The sequence below is a fragment of the Geospiza fortis genome, unplaced genomic scaffold (genome assembly GCF_000277835.1).
Source record: "Geospiza fortis unplaced genomic scaffold, GeoFor_1.0 scaffold66, whole genome shotgun sequence".
Classification (NCBI taxonomy): Eukaryota; Metazoa; Chordata; class Aves; order Passeriformes; family Thraupidae; genus Geospiza; species Geospiza fortis.
Window position 1 is genome coordinate 9,872,172 of NW_005054312.1, and position 23,472 is coordinate 9,895,643.

At 47.1% G+C, this 23,472-nt stretch overlaps 1 protein-coding gene across 1 annotated transcript in view; it reads left to right on the top strand.

The window, feature by feature from the left end:
• MUC5AC (mucin 5AC, oligomeric mucus/gel-forming) overlaps positions 1 to 23,018 on the top strand; it is a 45,768-nt gene extending 22,750 nt beyond the window's left edge. Inside the window, 20 exon segments of the mRNA XM_031055818.1 lie at positions 686 to 10,925; positions 10,927 to 11,450; positions 11,612 to 11,835; positions 12,685 to 12,859; positions 13,039 to 13,289; positions 14,583 to 14,766; positions 15,116 to 15,314; positions 16,203 to 16,381; positions 16,607 to 16,676; positions 16,961 to 17,058; positions 17,414 to 17,445; positions 18,174 to 18,351; positions 19,013 to 19,117; positions 19,354 to 19,388; positions 19,755 to 19,877; positions 19,989 to 20,087; positions 20,743 to 20,871; positions 21,504 to 21,561; positions 22,155 to 22,260; positions 22,773 to 23,018. Coding sequence (XP_030911678.1) covers positions 686 to 10,925; positions 10,927 to 11,450; positions 11,612 to 11,835; positions 12,685 to 12,859; positions 13,039 to 13,289; positions 14,583 to 14,766; positions 15,116 to 15,314; positions 16,203 to 16,381; positions 16,607 to 16,676; positions 16,961 to 17,058; positions 17,414 to 17,445; positions 18,174 to 18,351; positions 19,013 to 19,117; positions 19,354 to 19,388; positions 19,755 to 19,877; positions 19,989 to 20,087; positions 20,743 to 20,871; positions 21,504 to 21,561; positions 22,155 to 22,260; positions 22,773 to 23,004 — 13,241 coding nt within the window. The 3' untranslated portion in view covers positions 23,005 to 23,018.
• The last annotated feature ends 454 nt before the right edge of the window (positions 23,019 to 23,472 follow it).

Here is a 23,472-nt window from a genome sequence, read left to right on the forward strand (position 1 = left end):
TGAAATAGAGGAACAAAGACTGCTCTGCACTGAGTGAGGAGCCAAGATTTGGAAGAAAAAAGTAGCAATGGATCTTGATGCATACTATAAAAGGTCCTCTTTCCACTGATTTCAATAGATTCCAGAGAGACTAGTATATACTGAAACAAGATCGAACCAAAGCAAATACACTGAACCAAATGCAAAGCAATTGAGACTTGGGTTTTTTCCAGAGTGTATAAATTATACCTGAGCCTTATTTCAGCACCTTGTAACATATAATTGGTATTCTCTTGGGAAGTGACAGTTCCAAGCATGTCAGTACATTAAATTGCTGGGTGATGGATTTTCTCTTCTACAATATACTAAAATAAACTGATGCACTACAGGAGCATAATGTAAGACAAATGACATTAGGAAAACTGTCAGCCCATTTAAAACAAACAAAAAAAATTTACAAAATTTTACATGTAACAACAAAAAATTAAATTGCTGGGTGATGGATTTTCTCTTCTACAATATACTAAAATAAACTGATGCACTACAGGAGCATAATGTAAGACAAATGACATTAGGAAAACTGTCAGCCCATTTAAAACAAACAAAAAAAATTTACAAAATTTTACATGTAACAACAAAAAAATAGCATCTACAGGAATTAATTCTTAATTTCATGATTTCTTCCTTTTCCTTTTCTCCTTCACAGTGTCACCAACTACATCAGTATGTGTTCATGAAGTCTGTAAGTGGTCCGAATGGTATGATGGGAGTCTACAAACCCCTGGCTATGATGGGGGAGATTTTGAAACTTTCAATGATTTACGAGCAAAAGGTTATGAAGTTTGTGAAGCCCCAAAGGCTGTTGAATGCAGAGCAGAAAAGTTCCCTGATATACCACTGAAAGACCTTGGCCAAAAAGTAGAATGCAGCACAACACGAGGGCTTATATGTTACAACAAGGATCAAATCTCAACAATGTGCAACAACTACGAAATCAGAATCCTCTGCTGTGTTTTTGTACCATGCTCTTCCACAATGCCTTTCAGCACATCAACCCCAGTCACAACTCCAATTCCGACAGAAACATCTACTGAAACAACATATTCAGTTACTACTGAAAGTACAACATTGATACCTTCACCTACTGAAGAAACAGCTAGAACCACAACACCTGTCACCACATCTCTTTCAACAACTCCTCTTTGTTTCAAAGAAAAATGTTACTGGTCAAGATGGTATGATGTAAGTTATCCAGGGTCAGGTTATGATGATGGAGATTTTGATACGATTGAGAACATTGAAAATAACGGATACAAAGTCTGCAACAATAGAAAGGATGTGGAATGTAGAGCAGTACGGTTCCCGAACACACCATATCCTCTACTAGAGCAACACATAACATGTAACACAGAAGAAGGGTTGAAATGTTACAATAAAGATCAACTTCCACCAATCTGCTATAATTATGAAATAAGATTTAAATGCTGCGAGAACATACCAGTGCCATGTGAAACAACCCCAGAAATTCTAACTAAAGCAACACAACCAACTACAATTCCATCAAAAACAGTGTCCACACCAGAAACAACAACTCTAAGTTTGCAAACAAAACACAAGACAACAACTGAATACACAGTTGAACCAAAAACAGAATACATACACACCAGAATAACAACAAAACCAACGAGGCAAACTCAAAAACAAACGACTACGAGACCAGTGCTAAGCAGCACAACCACAAAAACTACCACATATTCACCTACTACCCCCTGTGAACTCGAAGTGTGCACCTGGAGCGAGTGGTTCGACGTCGACTTCCCCTCCTCGGGGCCCAGCCAGGGAGACTTCGAAACCTACCAGCACATCCGCGCCGCCGGCAAGCAGGTCTGCCGGCAGCCAAAGCAGATCGAGTGCCGGGCGGAGGACTACCCCGACGTTGCTATCCAGCAGGTGGGGCAGGTCGTGCAGTGCGACGTCCACTTTGGACTGGTGTGCAAGAACGAGGACCAGACGGGCAAATTCAAGATGTGCCTCAACTACAAGATCCGTGTGCTCTGCTGCACCCCCAACTACAACTGCTCATTGCCCACAGCCCCCGTCATAACAACCAGCCCCACCACCAGCACCACGACCACATCGATCCCGTCCTCCACCACCACAGTCACCACCTCCACCTCCACGCCGTACATCTCCACCACCACGAGCCCCACCTCCACGGAAATCATCACTTCCACCAGCACCACCATCCCCACGCCGACGACGTCTACGACAACTTCCTCCACCACCCCCTGTGAACCCGAAGTGTGCACCTGGAGCGAGTGGTTCGACGTCGACTTCCCCTCCTCGGGGCCCAGCCAGGGAGACTTCGAAACCTACCAGCACATCCGCGCCGCCGGCAAGCAGGTCTGCCGGCAGCCAAAGCAGATCGAGTGCCGGGCGGAGGACTACCCCGACGTTGCTATCCAGCAGGTGGGGCAGGTCGTGCAGTGCGACGTCCACTTTGGACTGGTGTGCAAGAACGAGGACCAGACGGGCAAATTCAAGATGTGCCTCAACTACAAGATCCGTGTGCTCTGCTGCACCCCCAACTACAACTGCTCATTGCCCACAGCCCCCGTCATAACAACCAGCCCCACCACCAGCACCACGACCACATCGATCCCGTCCTCCACCACCACAGTCACCACCTCCACCTCCACGCCGTACATCTCCACCACCACCACGAGCCCCACCTCCACGGAAATCATCACTTCCACCAGCACCACCATCCCCACGCCGACGACGTCTACGACAACTTCCTCCACCACCCCCTGTGAACCCGAAGTGTGCACCTGGAGCGAGTGGTTCGACGTCGACTTCCCCTCCTCGGGGCCCAGCCAGGGAGACTTCGAAACCTACCAGCACATCCGCGCCGCCGGCAAGCAGGTCTGCCGGCAGCCAAAGCAGATCGAGTGCCGGGCGGAGGACTACCCCGACGTTGCTATCCAGCAGGTGGGGCAGGTCGTGCAGTGCGACGTCCACTTTGGACTGGTGTGCAAGAACGAGGACCAGACGGGCAAATTCAAGATGTGCCTCAACTACAAGATCCGTGTGCTCTGCTGCACCCCCAACTACAACTGCTCATTGCCCACAGCCCCCGTCATAACAACCAGCCCCACCACCAGCACCACGACCACATCGATCCCGTCCTCCACCACCACAGTCACCACCTCCACCTCCACGCCGTACATCTCCACCACCACCACGAGCCCCACCTCCACGGAAATCATCACTTCCACCAGCACCACCATCCCCACGCCGACGACGTCTACGACAACTTCCTCCACCACCCCCTGTGAACCCGAAGTGTGCACCTGGAGCGAGTGGTTCGACGTCGACTTCCCCTCCTCGGGGCCCAGCCAGGGAGACTTCGAAACCTACCAGCACATCCGCGCCGCCGGCAAGCAGGTCTGCCGGCAGCCAAAGCAGATCGAGTGCCGGGCGGAGGACTACCCCGACGTTGCTATCCAGCAGGTGGGGCAGGTCGTGCAGTGCGACGTCCACTTTGGACTGGTGTGCAAGAACGAGGACCAGACGGGCAAATTCAAGATGTGCCTCAACTACAAGATCCGTGTGCTCTGCTGCACCCCCAACTACAACTGCTCATTGCCCACAGCCCCCGTCATAACAACCAGCCCCACCACCAGCACCACGACCACATCGATCCCGTCCTCCACCACCACAGTCACCACCTCCACCTCCACGCCGTACATCTCCACCACCACCACGAGCCCCACCTCCACGGAAATCATCACTTCCACCAGCACCACCATCCCCACGCCGACGACGTCTACGACAACTTCCTCCACCACCCCCTGTGAACCCGAAGTGTGCACCTGGAGCGAGTGGTTCGACGTCGACTTCCCCTCCTCGGGGCCCAGCCAGGGAGACTTCGAAACCTACCAGCACATCCGCGCCGCCGGCAAGCAGGTCTGCCGGCAGCCAAAGCAGATCGAGTGCCGGGCGGAGGACTACCCCGACGTTGCTATCCAGCAGGTGGGGCAGGTCGTGCAGTGCGACGTCCACTTTGGACTGGTGTGCAAGAACGAGGACCAGACGGGCAAATTCAAGATGTGCCTCAACTACAAGATCCGTGTGCTCTGCTGCACCCCCAACTACAACTGCTCATTGCCCACAGCCCCCGTCATAACAACCAGCCCCACCACCAGCACCACGACCACATCGATCCCGTCCTCCACCACCACAGTCACCACCTCCACCTCCACGCCGTACATCTCCACCACCACCACGAGCCCCACCTCCACGGAAATCATCACTTCCACCAGCACCACCATCCCCACGCCGACGACGTCTACGACAACTTCCTCCACCACCCCCTGTGAACCCGAAGTGTGCACCTGGAGCGAGTGGTTCGACGTCGACTTCCCCTCCTCGGGGCCCAGCCAGGGAGACTTCGAAACCTACCAGCACATCCGCGCCGCCGGCAAGCAGGTCTGCCGGCAGCCAAAGCAGATCGAGTGCCGGGCGGAGGACTACCCCGACGTTGCTATCCAGCAGGTGGGGCAGGTCGTGCAGTGCGACGTCCACTTTGGACTGGTGTGCAAGAACGAGGACCAGACGGGCAAATTCAAGATGTGCCTCAACTACAAGATCCGTGTGCTCTGCTGCACCCCCAACTACAACTGCTCATTGCCCACAGCCCCCGTCATAACAACCAGCCCCACCACCAGCACCACGACCACATCGATCCCGTCCTCCACCACCACAGTCACCACCTCCACCTCCACGCCGTACATCTCCACCACCACCACGAGCCCCACCTCCACGGAAATCATCACTTCCACCAGCACCACCATCCCCACGCCGACGACGTCTACGACAACTTCCTCCACCACCCCCTGTGAACCCGAAGTGTGCACCTGGAGCGAGTGGTTCGACGTCGACTTCCCCTCCTCGGGGCCCAGCCAGGGAGACTTCGAAACCTACCAGCACATCCGCGCCGCCGGCAAGCAGGTCTGCCGGCAGCCAAAGCAGATCGAGTGCCGGGCGGAGGACTACCCCGACGTTGCTATCCAGCAGGTGGGGCAGGTCGTGCAGTGCGACGTCCACTTTGGACTGGTGTGCAAGAACGAGGACCAGACGGGCAAATTCAAGATGTGCCTCAACTACAAGATCCGTGTGCTCTGCTGCACCCCCAACTACAACTGCTCATTGCCCACAGCCCCCGTCATAACAACCAGCCCCACCACCAGCACCACGACCACATCGATCCCGTCCTCCACCACCACAGTCACCACCTCCACCTCCACGCCGTACATCTCCACCACCACCACGAGCCCCACCTCCACGGAAATCATCACTTCCACCAGCACCACCATCCCCACGCCGACGACGTCTACGACAACTTCCTCCACCACCCCCTGTGAACCCGAAGTGTGCACCTGGAGCGAGTGGTTCGACGTCGACTTCCCCTCCTCGGGGCCCAGCCAGGGAGACTTCGAAACCTACCAGCACATCCGCGCCGCCGGCAAGCAGGTCTGCCGGCAGCCAAAGCAGATCGAGTGCCGGGCGGAGGACTACCCCGACGTTGCTATCCAGCAGGTGGGGCAGGTCGTGCAGTGCGACGTCCACTTTGGACTGGTGTGCAAGAACGAGGACCAGACGGGCAAATTCAAGATGTGCCTCAACTACAAGATCCGTGTGCTCTGCTGCACCCCCAACTACAACTGCTCATTGCCCACAGCCCCCGTCATAACAACCAGCCCCACCACCAGCACCACGACCACATCGATCCCGTCCTCCACCACCACAGTCACCACCTCCACCTCCACGCCGTACATCTCCACCACCACCACGAGCCCCACCTCCACGGAAATCATCACTTCCACCAGCACCACCATCCCCACGCCGACGACGTCTACGACAACTTCCTCCACCACCCCCTGTGAACCCGAAGTGTGCACCTGGAGCGAGTGGTTCGACGTCGACTTCCCCTCCTCGGGGCCCAGCCAGGGAGACTTCGAAACCTACCAGCACATCCGCGCCGCCGGCAAGCAGGTCTGCCGGCAGCCAAAGCAGATCGAGTGCCGGGCGGAGGACTACCCCGACGTTGCTATCCAGCAGGTGGGGCAGGTCGTGCAGTGCGACGTCCACTTTGGACTGGTGTGCAAGAACGAGGACCAGACGGGCAAATTCAAGATGTGCCTCAACTACAAGATCCGTGTGCTCTGCTGCACCCCCAACTACAACTGCTCATTGCCCACAGCCCCCGTCATAACAACCAGCCCCACCACCAGCACCACGACCACATCGATCCCGTCCTCCACCACCACAGTCACCACCTCCACCTCCACGCCGTACATCTCCACCACCACCACGAGCCCCACCTCCACGGAAATCATCACTTCCACCAGCACCACCATCCCCACGCCGACGACGTCTACGACAACTTCCTCCACCACCCCCTGTGAACCCGAAGTGTGCACCTGGAGCGAGTGGTTCGACGTCGACTTCCCCTCCTCGGGGCCCAGCCAGGGAGACTTCGAAACCTACCAGCACATCCGCGCCGCCGGCAAGCAGGTCTGCCGGCAGCCAAAGCAGATCGAGTGCCGGGCGGAGGACTACCCCGACGTTGCTATCCAGCAGGTGGGGCAGGTCGTGCAGTGCGACGTCCACTTTGGACTGGTGTGCAAGAACGAGGACCAGACGGGCAAATTCAAGATGTGCCTCAACTACAAGATCCGTGTGCTCTGCTGCACCCCCAACTACAACTGCTCATTGCCCACAGCCCCCGTCATAACAACCAGCCCCACCACCAGCACCACGACCACATCGATCCCGTCCTCCACCACCACAGTCACCACCTCCACCTCCACGCCGTACATCTCCACCACCACCACGAGCCCCACCTCCACGGAAATCATCACTTCCACCAGCACCACCATCCCCACGCCGACGACGTCTACGACAACTTCCTCCACCACCCCCTGTGAACCCGAAGTGTGCACCTGGAGCGAGTGGTTCGACGTCGACTTCCCCTCCTCGGGGCCCAGCCAGGGAGACTTCGAAACCTACCAGCACATCCGCGCCGCCGGCAAGCAGGTCTGCCGGCAGCCAAAGCAGATCGAGTGCCGGGCGGAGGACTACCCCGACGTTGCTATCCAGCAGGTGGGGCAGGTCGTGCAGTGCGACGTCCACTTTGGACTGGTGTGCAAGAACGAGGACCAGACGGGCAAATTCAAGATGTGCCTCAACTACAAGATCCGTGTGCTCTGCTGCACCCCCAACTACAACTGCTCATTGCCCACAGCCCCCGTCATAACAACCAGCCCCACCACCAGCACCACGACCACATCGATCCCGTCCTCCACCACCACAGTCACCACCTCCACCTCCACGCCGTACATCTCCACCACCACCACGAGCCCCACCTCCACGGAAATCATCACTTCCACCAGCACCACCATCCCCACGCCGACGACGTCTACGACAACTTCCTCCACCACCCCCTGTGAACCCGAAGTGTGCACCTGGAGCGAGTGGTTCGACGTCGACTTCCCCTCCTCGGGGCCCAGCCAGGGAGACTTCGAAACCTACCAGCACATCCGCGCCGCCGGCAAGCAGGTCTGCCGGCAGCCAAAGCAGATCGAGTGCCGGGCGGAGGACTACCCCGACGTTGCTATCCAGCAGGTGGGGCAGGTCGTGCAGTGCGACGTCCACTTTGGACTGGTGTGCAAGAACGAGGACCAGACGGGCAAATTCAAGATGTGCCTCAACTACAAGATCCGTGTGCTCTGCTGCACCCCCAACTACAACTGCTCATTGCCCACAGCCCCCGTCATAACAACCAGCCCCACCACCAGCACCACGACCACATCGATCCCGTCCTCCACCACCACAGTCACCACCTCCACCTCCACGCCGTACATCTCCACCACCACCACGAGCCCCACCTCCACGGAAATCATCACTTCCACCAGCACCACCATCCCCACGCCGACGACGTCTACGACAACTTCCTCCACCACCCCCTGTGAACCCGAAGTGTGCACCTGGAGCGAGTGGTTCGACGTCGACTTCCCCTCCTCGGGGCCCAGCCAGGGAGACTTCGAAACCTACCAGCACATCCGCGCCGCCGGCAAGCAGGTCTGCCGGCAGCCAAAGCAGATCGAGTGCCGGGCGGAGGACTACCCCGACGTTGCTATCCAGCAGGTGGGGCAGGTCGTGCAGTGCGACGTCCACTTTGGACTGGTGTGCAAGAACGAGGACCAGACGGGCAAATTCAAGATGTGCCTCAACTACAAGATCCGTGTGCTCTGCTGCACCCCCAACTACAACTGCTCATTGCCCACAGCCCCCGTCATAACAACCAGCCCCACCACCAGCACCACGACCACATCGATCCCGTCCTCCACCACCACAGTCACCACCTCCACCTCCACGCCGTACATCTCCACCACCACCACGAGCCCCACCTCCACGGAAATCATCACTTCCACCAGCACCACCATCCCCACGCCGACGACGTCTACGACAACTTCCTCCACCACCCCCTGTGAACCCGAAGTGTGCACCTGGAGCGAGTGGTTCGACGTCGACTTCCCCTCCTCGGGGCCCAGCCAGGGAGACTTCGAAACCTACCAGCACATCCGCGCCGCCGGCAAGCAGGTCTGCCGGCAGCCAAAGCAGATCGAGTGCCGGGCGGAGGACTACCCCGACGTTGCTATCCAGCAGGTGGGGCAGGTCGTGCAGTGCGACGTCCACTTTGGACTGGTGTGCAAGAACGAGGACCAGACGGGCAAATTCAAGATGTGCCTCAACTACAAGATCCGTGTGCTCTGCTGCACCCCCAACTACAACTGCTCATTGCCCACAGCCCCCGTCATAACAACCAGCCCCACCACCAGCACCACGACCACATCGATCCCGTCCTCCACCACCACAGTCACCACCTCCACCTCCACGCCGTACATCTCCACCACCACCACGAGCCCCACCTCCACGGAAATCATCACTTCCACCAGCACCACCATCCCCACGCCGACGACGTCTACGACAACTTCCTCCACCACCCCCTGTGAACCCGAAGTGTGCACCTGGAGCGAGTGGTTCGACGTCGACTTCCCCTCCTCGGGGCCCAGCCAGGGAGACTTCGAAACCTACCAGCACATCCGCGCCGCCGGCAAGCAGGTCTGCCGGCAGCCAAAGCAGATCGAGTGCCGGGCGGAGGACTACCCCGACGTTGCTATCCAGCAGGTGGGGCAGGTCGTGCAGTGCGACGTCCACTTTGGACTGGTGTGCAAGAACGAGGACCAGACGGGCAAATTCAAGATGTGCCTCAACTACAAGATCCGTGTGCTCTGCTGCACCCCCAACTACAACTGCTCATTGCCCACAGCCCCCGTCATAACAACCAGCCCCACCACCAGCACCACGACCACATCGATCCCGTCCTCCACCACCACAGTCACCACCTCCACCTCCACGCCGTACATCTCCACCACCACCACGAGCCCCACCTCCACGGAAATCATCACTTCCACCAGCACCACCATCCCCACGCCGACGACGTCTACGACAACTTCCTCCACCACCCCCTGTGAACCCGAAGTGTGCACCTGGAGCGAGTGGTTCGACGTCGACTTCCCCTCCTCGGGGCCCAGCCAGGGAGACTTCGAAACCTACCAGCACATCCGCGCCGCCGGCAAGCAGGTCTGCCGGCAGCCAAAGCAGATCGAGTGCCGGGCGGAGGACTACCCCGACGTTGCTATCCAGCAGGTGGGGCAGGTCGTGCAGTGCGACGTCCACTTTGGACTGGTGTGCAAGAACGAGGACCAGACGGGCAAATTCAAGATGTGCCTCAACTACAAGATCCGTGTGCTCTGCTGCACCCCCAACTACAACTGCTCATTGCCCACAGCCCCCGTCATAACAACCAGCCCCACCACCAGCACCACGACCACATCGATCCCGTCCTCCACCACCACAGTCACCACCTCCACCTCCACGCCGTACATCTCCACCACCACCACGAGCCCCACCTCCACGGAAATCATCACTTCCACCAGCACCACCATCCCCACGCCGACGACGTCTACGACAACTTCCTCCACCACCCCCTGTGAACCCGAAGTGTGCACCTGGAGCGAGTGGTTCGACGTCGACTTCCCCTCCTCGGGGCCCAGCCAGGGAGACTTCGAAACCTACCAGCACATCCGCGCCGCCGGCAAGCAGGTCTGCCGGCAGCCAAAGCAGATCGAGTGCCGGGCGGAGGACTACCCCGACGTTGCTATCCAGCAGGTGGGGCAGGTCGTGCAGTGCGACGTCCACTTTGGACTGGTGTGCAAGAACGAGGACCAGACGGGCAAATTCAAGATGTGCCTCAACTACAAGATCCGTGTGCTCTGCTGCACCCCCAACTACAACTGCTCATTGCCCACAGCCCCCGTCATAACAACCAGCCCCACCACCAGCACCACGACCACATCGATCCCGTCCTCCACCACCACAGTCACCACCTCCACCTCCACGCCGTACATCTCCACCACCACCACGAGCCCCACCTCCACGGAAATCATCACTTCCACCAGCACCACCATCCCCACGCCGACGACGTCTACGACAACTTCCTCCACCACCCCCTGTGAACCCGAAGTGTGCACCTGGAGCGAGTGGTTCGACGTCGACTTCCCCTCCTCGGGGCCCAGCCAGGGAGACTTCGAAACCTACCAGCACATCCGCGCCGCCGGCAAGCAGGTCTGCCGGCAGCCAAAGCAGATCGAGTGCCGGGCGGAGGACTACCCCGACGTTGCTATCCAGCAGGTGGGGCAGGTCGTGCAGTGCGACGTCCACTTTGGACTGGTGTGCAAGAACGAGGACCAGACGGGCAAATTCAAGATGTGCCTCAACTACAAGATCCGTGTGCTCTGCTGCACCCCCAACTACAACTACCTCCACAGAAATCATCACTTCCACCAGCACCACCATCCCCACGCCGACGACGTCTACGACAACTTCCTCCACCACCCCCTGTGAACCCGAAGTGTGCACCTGGAGCGAGTGGTTCGACGTCGACTTCCCCTCCTCGGGGCCCAGCCAGGGAGACTTCGAAACCTACCAGCACATCCGCGCCGCCGGCAAGCAGGTCTGCCGGCAGCCAAAGCAGATCGAGTGCCGGGCGGAGGACTACCCCGACGTTGCTATCCAGCAGGTGGGGCAGGTCGTGCAGTGCGACGTCCACTTTGGACTGGTGTGCAAGAACGAGGACCAGACGGGCAAATTCAAGATGTGCCTCAACTACAAGATCCGTGTGCTCTGCTGCACCCCCAGCTACAACTGCCCTTTCTCCACCCTCTCAACCACCACTAGCCCATCCACCATTACTACCCTAAGTGGTCCCTTCTTTACTACAACTTCTCCGATTTCAACTACACCATGTTTCTGCAAGATTGGTGATTCTATTTTTTCACCTGGTTAGTGTGTGTTATTTTGGCACCTTTGTGTTTATTTGTATTTTTGTTCACTATGTTGTTTTTTGCTCATGTTTCTGTGGTTTCATAATACTTTTCTTTTTTTCTTATGCCTTCCTTTTTTTTTTTATTCTTTTAATATTTCTTTTTTCATTTTACTACAGGTGACTTGATTTACAACAGAATTGATAGTGACGGATGTCGATTTTATGCTATCTGTAGCCCAACATGTAATATTGAACGACATGCTGTACATTGTCCTGTCACTACTTTGCCAGCCACCAGTTCCTCTGAGTGGTCTACAATAACAACAGCAGCTCCTCTGCCTCCCACTTCTACACGTCCTGCTTTTCATGGTTGTGTTTCTACTCTTTATCCTCCTTTACAAGTATGTTATTTTTATGTTAGTTTTTGACTGTTGAAATAATATTATTTTTTGGGTGGTATCCGATTGGTAGAGTTTGTAGTCTTTAAACCTTACATGTGCTGATTGTCTTAATTATTTTGCTAATGATGGGAAATATATAGGACATAATATTTGAATTTTTCCTTTTTCTGACTTTTAATTTTTTATACTGCTAAAGCAAGTGACAATATTCTTTTCTTGTTACTTTGTTTTTAGTAAAACTCTCTTGTGCATTGCATTTGTAAGGTATCTTCTCACTAACATCATAGAAGGGGTTTTCTTATGTATCTTTTTTTCACTAAAGGGAAATATTTAAGATTCAGTAAATGCTTGTATCTGTTTCCATTCTCCTGCCCTTTTATCTATACTCCTTTAAACTTTTTTTATTATTTTCTGTTGACCATGAAGTACACTATACACAGAATAGAGGAAAGCAGTTCCTGTAACCTAATACATGTCCCCAAGCTCCAGAAAAGTTCCTCATGCAGAAGTAACAGGTGTAGTTAAGGCTTCCATCTCCTTTTAACATTAAAAAGGTTAATCCTGTACAATATTGACAACTTTTTTCTCTCAGTGAAAGTTTTCATTTTAGTCTTTTTTTAGTTTCAGAGAAGTAAGTGTGGTTTGTTTCCCATAACGTGGTCAGAATTTTGAATACCTGTAGTTGCCATTAAAAGTCATTAATACCAAAAGTGAAGAGAAGTAACACACATTGATTTCCTTTCCAACACTACCATTACTGGAAAGACAGCATAAATCTAAAAAGAGGAGTGAAGGTTATACCTGTTTACAGTAGAGTTTTTTGAAAAAAGCTTTTTCTTCATTTTGCAGCCTGGAGAAAGATTCAAATTATCCAACTGTACAGAAGTGATTTGTAATGGAGACAACAATATAGATGTAGTACCAACGTACTGCCCACCAGTAAAGGAAATTACCTGTGCAAACAAATATCCACCAATGCTGGTACCTGATGAAAATGGATGCTGTTACCGATATGAGTGTCAATGTAAGCATCATTAGATACAGGAATAACATTTAAAAAAAAGAAAAAAGGCCAAGCGTTACACAGATTATATGGGCATTTTCATTTCTTAGGGTTGATCTATAAATTGCATAATCTTCAGGTTTTAAGTTTTCTTCTACCTAAATTGTCATCTTAATCTTCCAAATATTTTCTCTGTACAGGTGTGTGTAGTGGATGGGGTGATCCTCATTACATTACTTTTGATGGAACCTATTATACCTTCCTTGAAAACTGCACTTACGTCCTGGTGAAACAGATTGTCCCTAGATATGACAACTTCCGTGTTTACATTGACAATTATTACTGCGATGCAAAAGATGGACTCTCCTGCCCTAAATCTATTATTATTTTCTACAAATCTGCAGAAGTGGTGCTGACTCGTCAACTCATGAATGGTGTGATGACCAATGTGGTAAATACTTTTTTTCTATTTTTGCAAAAAAGAAATAGTGTCTATAAGCCTTACTGATGCTATTTTGAGATACAGTCTGTTAGAATATCACATCATGGAGGTGGTCAGGGCAGAGGGTATCACTAGGGGGAAAGAAAAGTATTGCACTGGATGCCAAGAACAAAATTCATATTTCATGAAAACGGGTACATTGTGCCATACACTTAAGTAAACAAGCACACTTTGAAGAAACACAAACGCAAATTGCAAGCAGGAATCTTCTCCTGGAGGGAAGATGGATATGTATCCCTTATCTGCTGGATGACTGCTTTCTCTGCATATGGAACTTCAGCACAAAACGGCCCTGACACGATTCCCCCTTCAATTTCCTACAGTGAAGAGAGGTATAGCTGAAGAAAAGGGGTAACTTAGACTGTCACCTGACCTTCATGATCCAAAGTAGTGTTGGCAAACCAATGAAAATGAAAAGATAGTCCCACTCTTACACTGGCGAATCTATTCATTGATTAGAGAATCTATAGAAAGGGAGAAAATTTTGTCTGAATAGGCACTCTCGCCTTACAGTGCCATGCCAAATTCTTAGTCAGAAACACACGTTGGTTCCCTGTGAAAGAAAACAGTAGCTGACAATTTTAACTCATGCTTTAGCCTGATTCAGTGAGAAGAGAGCTGCAGAATAACTTCTGACAAAAAACTATTAGGCAAATAATTTACCTTTTTTAACTCATATAAGATACTGGCTGCAAATTGAAAGTTTTAACAAATAGATATGATCACTACTACATAAAACTGGCACTAAGGGCATCTGACTTAATTTTGAATTCAGACAACTCTTCCTATGTCAATTACTATGTAATATAGAGATGGGGGGACTATCCGGCAAAATTATCACATAATAATGGCAAGGATGTTTCTGTAGCTAAAGAAAACTACCACATATTTTCATATGAAAAATGTTTCCAAGGCACATAATCATGAGGGATACAATGAAAATACTTGGAGTTATATGCACAGAATACTGTGTATTAGCATACAGTCATCACAAACACAGTATGTAGAGGCCACTTGGATTATTATCACATTTTAGCAATATAGCAATACAAGCCAAGATATCAGTGCAAATATATGCTGTCATTAGGATGTCAATGGGCACTGGATGTGATGAACAACAATATGGACTTATCCATAATTATGAAGATTAGAAAATATATTATTTAAAACAATCAGGCAGAAGCAGTGCTTATTCTGATGTGGTGTTTTGATTTGGTGTTTTTTTTTTAACCCTGCATTCAGATGTACTTCAACAAAAAGATTGTTGGACCAGGCTTCAAAAAAGACGGCATTTCTTTCTCCACTCTTGGCATCAATATGATTGTTGAAATAGAAGAAATTGGTGCAGTCATCACCTTTAGTGGTCTGATTTTCTCTGTCAAGCTCCCATACAGCAAATTTGGCAACAACACCGAAGGACAATGTGGTAAGAAGGCTGCACAGATTGGAGGGAGTCCTCTTTCCCCACCCCCTACCTTGGTTATGCTCACCCACTCTGGCTATGCAGTCTTACAATTGACAGAGATTTTTAAACAGCAGTAAATGGAAATGAGTACAGTTTTGCTCTTCAACCACTGTAGGATGTCAAATGCTCAATATTTCTTTGGGGCTGTGTGTTTTTCCATAACCTAAAGTTCAACCTAGAGAAAGTGCTCCCTAGGAAGCACAGCAAAATATGCATTTCATGAGCACATCACACCTAAACATATCAGCCTAGGAATGTATTATGTATCTCTGACATGGCTTAGGAGACTTACCCACCTTGTCTCTTCCAGGAACGTGTACAAACAATAAAGAAGATGAATGCCGCTTACCAAGTGGTAAGATAATTTCCTCCTGTCCCCAAATGGCTCATCACTGGATTGTTGACAACAACAAGTCATGCCATGGAGTGCCAATACCACCAGCTATAACCACACCTCCACCAAAGCCGCAATGTCAAACACCTCCACTCTGCAAACTTATCTTGAGCGAGTAAGAAAACAAATTCATTTTTTCTAGACACAACTGTCTCAGTATCTTACAAGAAGAATAGCAGCTATAGCTTTAGCATGTGATAATAACTGAAAATGTCAGCTCAATGACAGAATATATATAGTAAAAGGCCTTTGCAAAAGAAACTGGTCTGCCTTAATGATTTGCATGCCAAAGATAACTGAGCAAGGAGAGGTAAAGTCAGAAAATCAGGGATGCAGGGAGCACTAAAATCAATACTCCCTGGATGCAATACTTCCAGAATTTGTTCACTAAGTATTAAGCAAAGACTGAACTCTAAATTTGAAGTGGGTCTTCAGTACAAATCATAGAGAAACCATTTACCAAAAACGTGAAGAAAGCAGATGCAAACAGCTGAGAAATGTCTCTTTCTTTGTACGTTTTACCTAAAATATGGAGTTCCAAAAGTGCAAAGGCTTGTTGTCTGAAGTATGTCCTATACCTGTGTAGGCTGACAAGGTTACTTATAAAAGCCCTCTTATACTTGCTTTCTGTAGTATCTAGTAAGTTTGGAGCTATTTTATGTGTGAATTTTCTATTGCTACTTTTTTCATTCCTTTTTTCTCAATGTAGTGCAGTTGCCTTTTACACTGTATTTCTGGTGTCAAGCCACTAAAAAGTTGCATACACATACAGAAATACTATGACCATTAACATCTTTAGGAAAAAAAGGCACTACAGATTTCTTAATCTTTCCTGAATCTATCTCCCAGCTTACTGGCCATTCCTAGGATTTCGTTTCTCATAATACCTTTGTTTCTGAGGCAGAGTCACATGGTATTAACTGGAAAGTGTTGTCTGACAGGAACAGACTTTGTATAATGGCTCATTAATAGAAAAGGGGGTTGCTTTCTTTACTGTCTGCAGGGTTTTTGCAGAATGTCATACCGTGATACCACCAGAACCATTTTTCAAAGGCTGTGTTTTTGATGGATGTCGCATAGACGATGAATTCATGCAGTGTTCCAGTTTGGAGATATATGCTACAGAGTGTGCTGCTAGAGGTGTCTGCATTGACTGGAGAGGAATGACCAACAATACATGTTGTAAGTATTGCAGGACTCAAAATGTGTGTGATAAATGGGAGAAATTAGTGCTTTATTTGCTAAACACGTCTTGTATCTGACACTTGGTTATTGTCTACAAAAACCCAGTGGGGTCCTTTCTCACAGAAGCTGCAGATTAAGAAGGCAAAGCTGTAGTAATTTTTTTTCTGAAAAAAATGCATCTACTGTCAATTTTTAATTTTTTTTTTGTCTTTTTCCATACAGCATTCAGCTGTCCATCAAACATGGTATACAAGCCATGTGGGCCCATTAATCCAGTTACCTGTGACCAAAGGTATGAAAAAACAAAACACCCCACCCTGAAGCACCTGCTTATATTTTTCTTATCTATCTACTTTCCTCAGAAATTTGAGTTGTTTCACAATGAAATGTGTTGTGAATTTCACGAACTTATTCAAGATTTATAAATACCAATCAGCTCTAGGAACAGGTGCTTCCTGTTGCCCTTCAGAAAGTGTATATTTTTTGTGTCTCTTGTATCTGGCATGATATGCTGCTCTGCCCTCTGCCTCACCACAAAAGTGTTGTATTCAAGCCCATATATTCTTCCCATTCCAGCTATGAGCGTCCTGGCTATGGAGTAACTGAAGGCTGTTTCTGTCCTGAAGGAATGACACTCCTGCGTGCAGAGAGCAACATCTGTGTCTCTGAATGCTGTAAGTCATCTGTAGCTAATTTGAGGAATAAATAGAGATAGGGATTGTTAGTCAGGAGGCCTGAGTTCTATAGTCATCTTCTACATGATCAGGTCATTGCACATCAGCTTCCCTAAGTGTCCCCAGTTACAAATTGAATAATAGTCAATATACCCTTTTTTCCCCATCATCCTTCCTTACATAAGACTCACCAAGATGGTAGAACTCTGCAGTTCAGCAAAATTAGTCTGCATGTTCATTTTCTTGTTAGCTTTATCCTCTTAGTATTTTTATTTGAAACTGCACATATGTATTCCTTTGTCAGTTTTCAATGGTGTAAATACCCATTCATTTGTTTGTCTCTTTTTCTCTCTAGTCTGCAGAGAACCAAATGGAATGTCCAGATGGGTGAGTATCACAATGAGTGTGGCTTAATGAGCACAGACAAGTGAAACAAGATGATATTTAGTATTCCATTGAACCAAAGCTTTGTCATAAATGTTTGTTCACTTTCAATCTTAAAAATAATGAGTACTAGAGCACCCCTAAGAAATTTAACAATAAGTGAAAATATATTCTTTCATTAATGTCACATACAGGGAAAAAAACTTAAAAAAAAAAGAGAGAGAGAAATGGTAGTAGTGGAAGTTAGGCATATATGTTTATTTTATTTCCACAAATTTGGCTTGCTAAAATTACTAAAAATGAAGAGAGAGATGGATAACAAAGTTTACCTGTTGCTTATCATGTTCATATCTTGCATTCTTAGTTCCTCAGCTGCACAGAAATCAGCAACCTAATGTGAAAATGAGTATGTCATATGATCATCTCTTATTAAAAAATGGATGTGAGGCTCAATCACTTCTCCTTTAAGAACTCCTGTAACTCTCATACTAACACTATTAACAAATAAAAAGTAATAACTTTGTGAACTCAGAACCATTAGTGGCCTCCAATGTCTTCCCGGAACAAGCAGTTTGAGGGTCTTCTATGGAGTCTAGTATATGAAAAAGCTGATAAAATCAGTTGTCACTATATGCATGAATATGTTAACTAGAAGCAAATAAAACTATTTTGGTTTAATTTTATATTTAATTATTTTCTTTCCTTTGTCTGTGTTTTCCTTTTTTATTTAGCCAGGAGAAAAATGGACAAAAGATTGCCGGGAATGTGTCTGTGACAAAAATACTCTTAAGGTGAAGTGTACAAAGCACGAATGTTCTCTGACACAGCAAGTATTTTGTGAAGAACCAGGTTACATGCCTGTTGATATACCAATACCAGAAGATCCATGCTGTACTAGGACTGAGTGCTGTGAGTACTGTCTTAGTTCTTTATCGTGGGGAATAGGAAACTACAGCAATAATTTTGCATTTTTTAATACTTTGCATTGATGTCATAATGCTTTTTAGAGCCTTCGTGCAGAGCATACAGTAAATGCCTAAAGATAACAAATTTAAAGATTAAAAGATTTTATATAGTTAGACATAGAAAAGTAACTGAAAATCTCCTGTAATTTTACATTGAAAGTCTTTAATACTGCCACTACCTGAAATAATATTCAAAACCCATTTAAAACATTTTTATTTCCTTTCAAAGACCAGTATTAGGAAAATTAACTTTAAAAAATAGTCCTGACTATTTAAAAATTGCTCAGGAAAGTTCCAGAAACAGTTATCAGACCAGAGAGTCATCAGATTTCCCCACTAGTACAAATTTCTCTTTGAAATTTTCTCTTTCCAGCAATTACTACTCTGTTTTTCTCAGTGTTTTGTTTCACAAAGATTATGGGATAAGCCCAATCACATTGAAAACACCTTGGCATATAGAATGAATTAGTCATTAAACTTTATTGTTTATTGTGTAAACACCATATCTACCCCATGGGAAGACTTCAGAAGTTCATGTAAAACAAAATTGCTTTAATTGAAAAATTCTGAGCTTATTATTTTCTATATTCTCTTACATGAAACAGACTGCAACACAAGCCTCTGCACTGACATCACACCCCTGTGCTTAGAGGGACAGGAAATAATCACAATAATGCCACCTGGAAACTGTTGTCCTATCTTTGAATGCAGTAAGTATTGTGCACCCTCCTCATGTGGTATTTACTTCTGTATTTTTCTAAGTTACAAAAAACTTATAAGAGAGAGATGCAAGTTATCTGTGGTATCATACTGGGCCTTGTCATGAATGAGTGTTTTAAGGCCACTGCCACAGGCTTACAAAAAGGGCCTACAAAGCTATGAAACAGAAGTTTTTTCATACATTTCTGTCTCCTAAAACTTACACCTCCTTCTTCCTTCTTTACAGGACAGGGCTGTGTAGTCAACGAAACCTATTATGCAGTAAGTACACAGAGTTACTCACTATAAAAATATACCCTCACTTAGTTCACAGTGCAGTGTTTTTGAGACACCTATCATGGTCCATATTTTGTAGGAAAGCTTGAGATAAAACATTATTCATTATTTCGCTGAGGTTAACACTCTCTGGACAAGCAAAATCTTATTCTGTTCTCCTTTCTACATTAGTAGAATTTTATTCCAAAATCGATATTACCAAACCAGAAACTCTGCTTAAATAAAACAACCAAAATTGTATTTATGGATAGCTTAGCCTATACATAGTTCATCTTTGTATTTTCTGTGACGTGTATACACAGAGCAACTTGTTTTAACTGACTAATAATGGGTTTTTCCAACTTCCCCTAGCCTGGAGCTGCTGTTCCATCAGGCCCCTGTGAAGAATGTACCTGCTCTGAATCCTCTCCCTCAAGGCCTCACCACCTTGCGGTCACATGCCAGCCTGTTATCTGTGACACGTACTGCCCACTGGTGAGTGCTGGTCTGCTGCCAGAAATTCCTACCCCTCTCAGCTCTAATAACCACCAGTTCAGGTCAGTGACCTGACTTAATGCCATTGTCTCTCTATTTCTTTCAAAATAGGGCTATAAATACACTGTGGAACCCGGACAGTGCTGTGGCACGTGCAAGGCAGCAGCTTGCGTAGTGACTGTGGGAGACAACATTACACACGTGCTCCATGTAATTACCTCTGGTTTACCTCACTTTTGGGGAACTCTGCTAGTCTTCCCATTCTTTCCTCTCCTTGTATTTGCCACATTTATTTCCTCCATCTTTTCTCATATTAGACAAATGCTTACTCAGGCAGGGGCTGGACGATCTCCACACAGCCTAAACAATACCTTACACCAAAAAACACCAGTTCTAAGATTTCTGGAAGCAACTGTGCTATGATACTGAACAATGGCTTTCAAAAATCAACATAGGAAAATACATAGGTGGAGGCAAAGGGCTTTTGTTTGCCTCAGTTCTAAAAGTATAGCACCTATTTTGCTCAAAGGATAATTTTATCTGTGGAGGCATTTTGACACATCCATAAATTCTAATGACAAAACCATTGAAATGCAAGTCATTCTTTCCAAATGAGTCCACGTACTTACCCTATTCACACAAAAAAGCACCTATATATCCATATAAAAATAGAACCTCTTCGCTTGGTTACTGAAAAACACTTAATAACGGTATGATAATATGGCAAATAATTATCAGCTGAAATTCAAGGAAGTTGTTTGGAATAATCAAACTACTATATATAGCAACAATAAGACATTGGAGGGCTTTTGTTTCATTTTTATATAAGATGATCCTAATTTGTTTTAATTTTGACTACTTTCAGGAAGGAGAACATTGGAATCCACCTGGTGATAACTGTACTGTTTACACATGTGAAAAACATGCTGACCAGTACATTCAAGTAATCAAAGAGGCAAGCTGTCCTGCCTTTAACCATGATGAGTGTGATCCAGTAAGTACTGTTCTTCCAGTTCTCATTTTTGGAAAGGTTGCAGTGCCTAACACCAGTGATAGAAGGATCATAGTGTCCAATGAAAATAACTAGCAGAAGCATCATGCAGGAAGTAGCTCTCCTTCTATCTTCTCTGAACCTAGTCCCAGTCAAATTTTATCTCAGAAAAGCAAGTCAACATTAAAATGAGTGATATAAAAATCCTCACTGAGGATCAGAAATTAGAGAAAAATATACAGAATAATATTTTGGATTCCTAAAGTGTCAAGTGACCTAGAAGCAAAAATCAGCCTCTGGCAAGTCACTTATTTCCTTGTGTTACCCTGTCTGTTTTAACCCTTCACCTTTACTGTGGTCACAATATTTTGACTTATATGTTTGAGGAGCTTTATTGCTTGCTGAAATTATACTACTAAACTGAGGGTTTTCCTCCATTTCAACTTTCACATCATGACTTTAATATTGATAAGAGTTATGTGCCCTTAATATTTAGCCTTGCTTGAAATTAGATTCCATGGCAATACAAAAATATACACAGTCTATGGTGCCAGAGAAAATCAGGAAGCAGGAAAAGTCTGCTTTAGCATGCAGATATGAAACCTGAGTTATCTTTTTATGTTTTCCCATTTAAGGATGATATCCAGCTATCTCATGATGGCTGCTGTTTAGTGTGCCGAAGAGTACCGAAACGTAAGTAATAATAATTTTGTTAAAAGTATTGATTATACGTGCCTGGTTAGGTATGTAAGCCCGTTTTGCACAATGGGTACATAGACAGAAGAGGCGAACTGACCAGGTTTGGTTTCACTGCTTCACTGGGGTGAGAAAGAAAACAGGTGGAAAAGAAACAGGACATTTCCACTACGCATTTTAGGTCCCAGTGAAATAGATGGTGAACTTTCCTATCCCCTACTGTTAAATGCTGGCTTTTTTGTGGGAGGGTGAGGACTATGACTACTCTCCAATTTCCATAGATACATTCTCTTTAAGGAGGAGAGCGAAGCCAGTTCTGAGAGATGGGTGTGCATTGAGCAGTTACCACAGTATGCTCTTAATTTCTGCATTCTGAATCAAGAAAAAGGAGAGTTTCATCCACTGATAACACAAACAGCAAGTCTTCATTTGGCCCTCAGCAATTAAAAGAAAAATGCATTGTGACTTAGTTTTCTATTTCTGTTCCATCCTCCTTAGTTTTCAGTTACAAACTGTCATATCATACACAACTATCTATTTATATGCACATGCATTTTAACCTGTTTTCCTTTGCTTTGTGATGACCTCAGTTTGTATGAAGTACAATACGACGACTGTCATCAACTATAACGGCTGTGTGTCTCCTGCACCTGTTGAGATAACATACTGTGAAGGCAGCTGTGATGCTTACTCACGGTAAGTGGCATAAAAGATAATGGTGGCCTCTTGTCTTCTAGTCTTTACACCAGTTACATCAAACAAATCACAAGTGTTTTTCTGATGTGTCCAACATCCACTCAGTCATCAACTGTTTCCATTGTGCTAATTACCATGATATTGTGCTAGCTTGATTATCTCAAGATTCAGTGTTCAACAGCCTGTTCAGCATCATAGTGAAGAGATCGAAATTTTGATTTTGCCCATTTAAAACTGAGGTTATTTCTCATTATTATCTCACTGGACTGGCTCACTATGTGATCTGGAATAATTCTTTACTTTTTCTGTGCCTTAATGAAGACTTAGAGTCATAAATTTTTACAATGAGAAGCAAGTTACCTGCATTTCACCACAATACTGTAAGAATGCTAATATTGAGCAACAGTCCCACATGCAAGCACGCAACTTCTGTTGCGTGCTTGTAATGTTTGAGAGGGGCAGCATTATCTCTCGCATAAATTCTGAATCTTTCTCATTGGTTTTTCTATCAGATATTCTCAAACAACAAACACCATGGTGCACAAATGCTCGTGTTGTCAGGAAATCAAGACCAGCAAGAGAAAGGTGACTCTGATGTGCAGTGATGGAACCTCCCTTGATCACTCCTACACCTACGTGGAGAAATGCAGCTGTGTGGATGCTGAGTGCGTTACCCAAGGCAACACCCAACAGGAGACACAGCAGATAAAGACCTCTCAGGAGCAAGCAAATGTCAAAAATTAGAACTAGAGAGAAGTCCTCAAACAAGGGCTGAGCATAAGACTAAATAAAGAAACTTCAAAAAATACAAAAGTGTCAAGAGCAGCTAAAATTTTGGATGAACAGATGATGTTTCCTGCATAAACCCTCAGTCTGTCTGTCTACAGAATTTCAGCTTTCATTATCAATATATCTCCCATTGGTTTTTACGTCTTTCTTTTACACCTTGAGAGATGTAAATTCATCTTGACATTTTCTGTTCATTTGTCTTCTGAGAAGTGCTGGACTTCTAATAACATTTTCATTCCAGTTCACCGAGAAAAATCAAAAGACAAATCCAGAAAACAAATCAAACCCAAGGAAAACTGTACCCCTCTGCTTCTATAAGTTTTTTTTTTTTTGTGTTGAGGAAAACTTAGAGGGCAGAAAGCCATATCTTTTCAAAACTATAAACTTCAATATTTTGAATAATTTATAATGGACATATTTCCC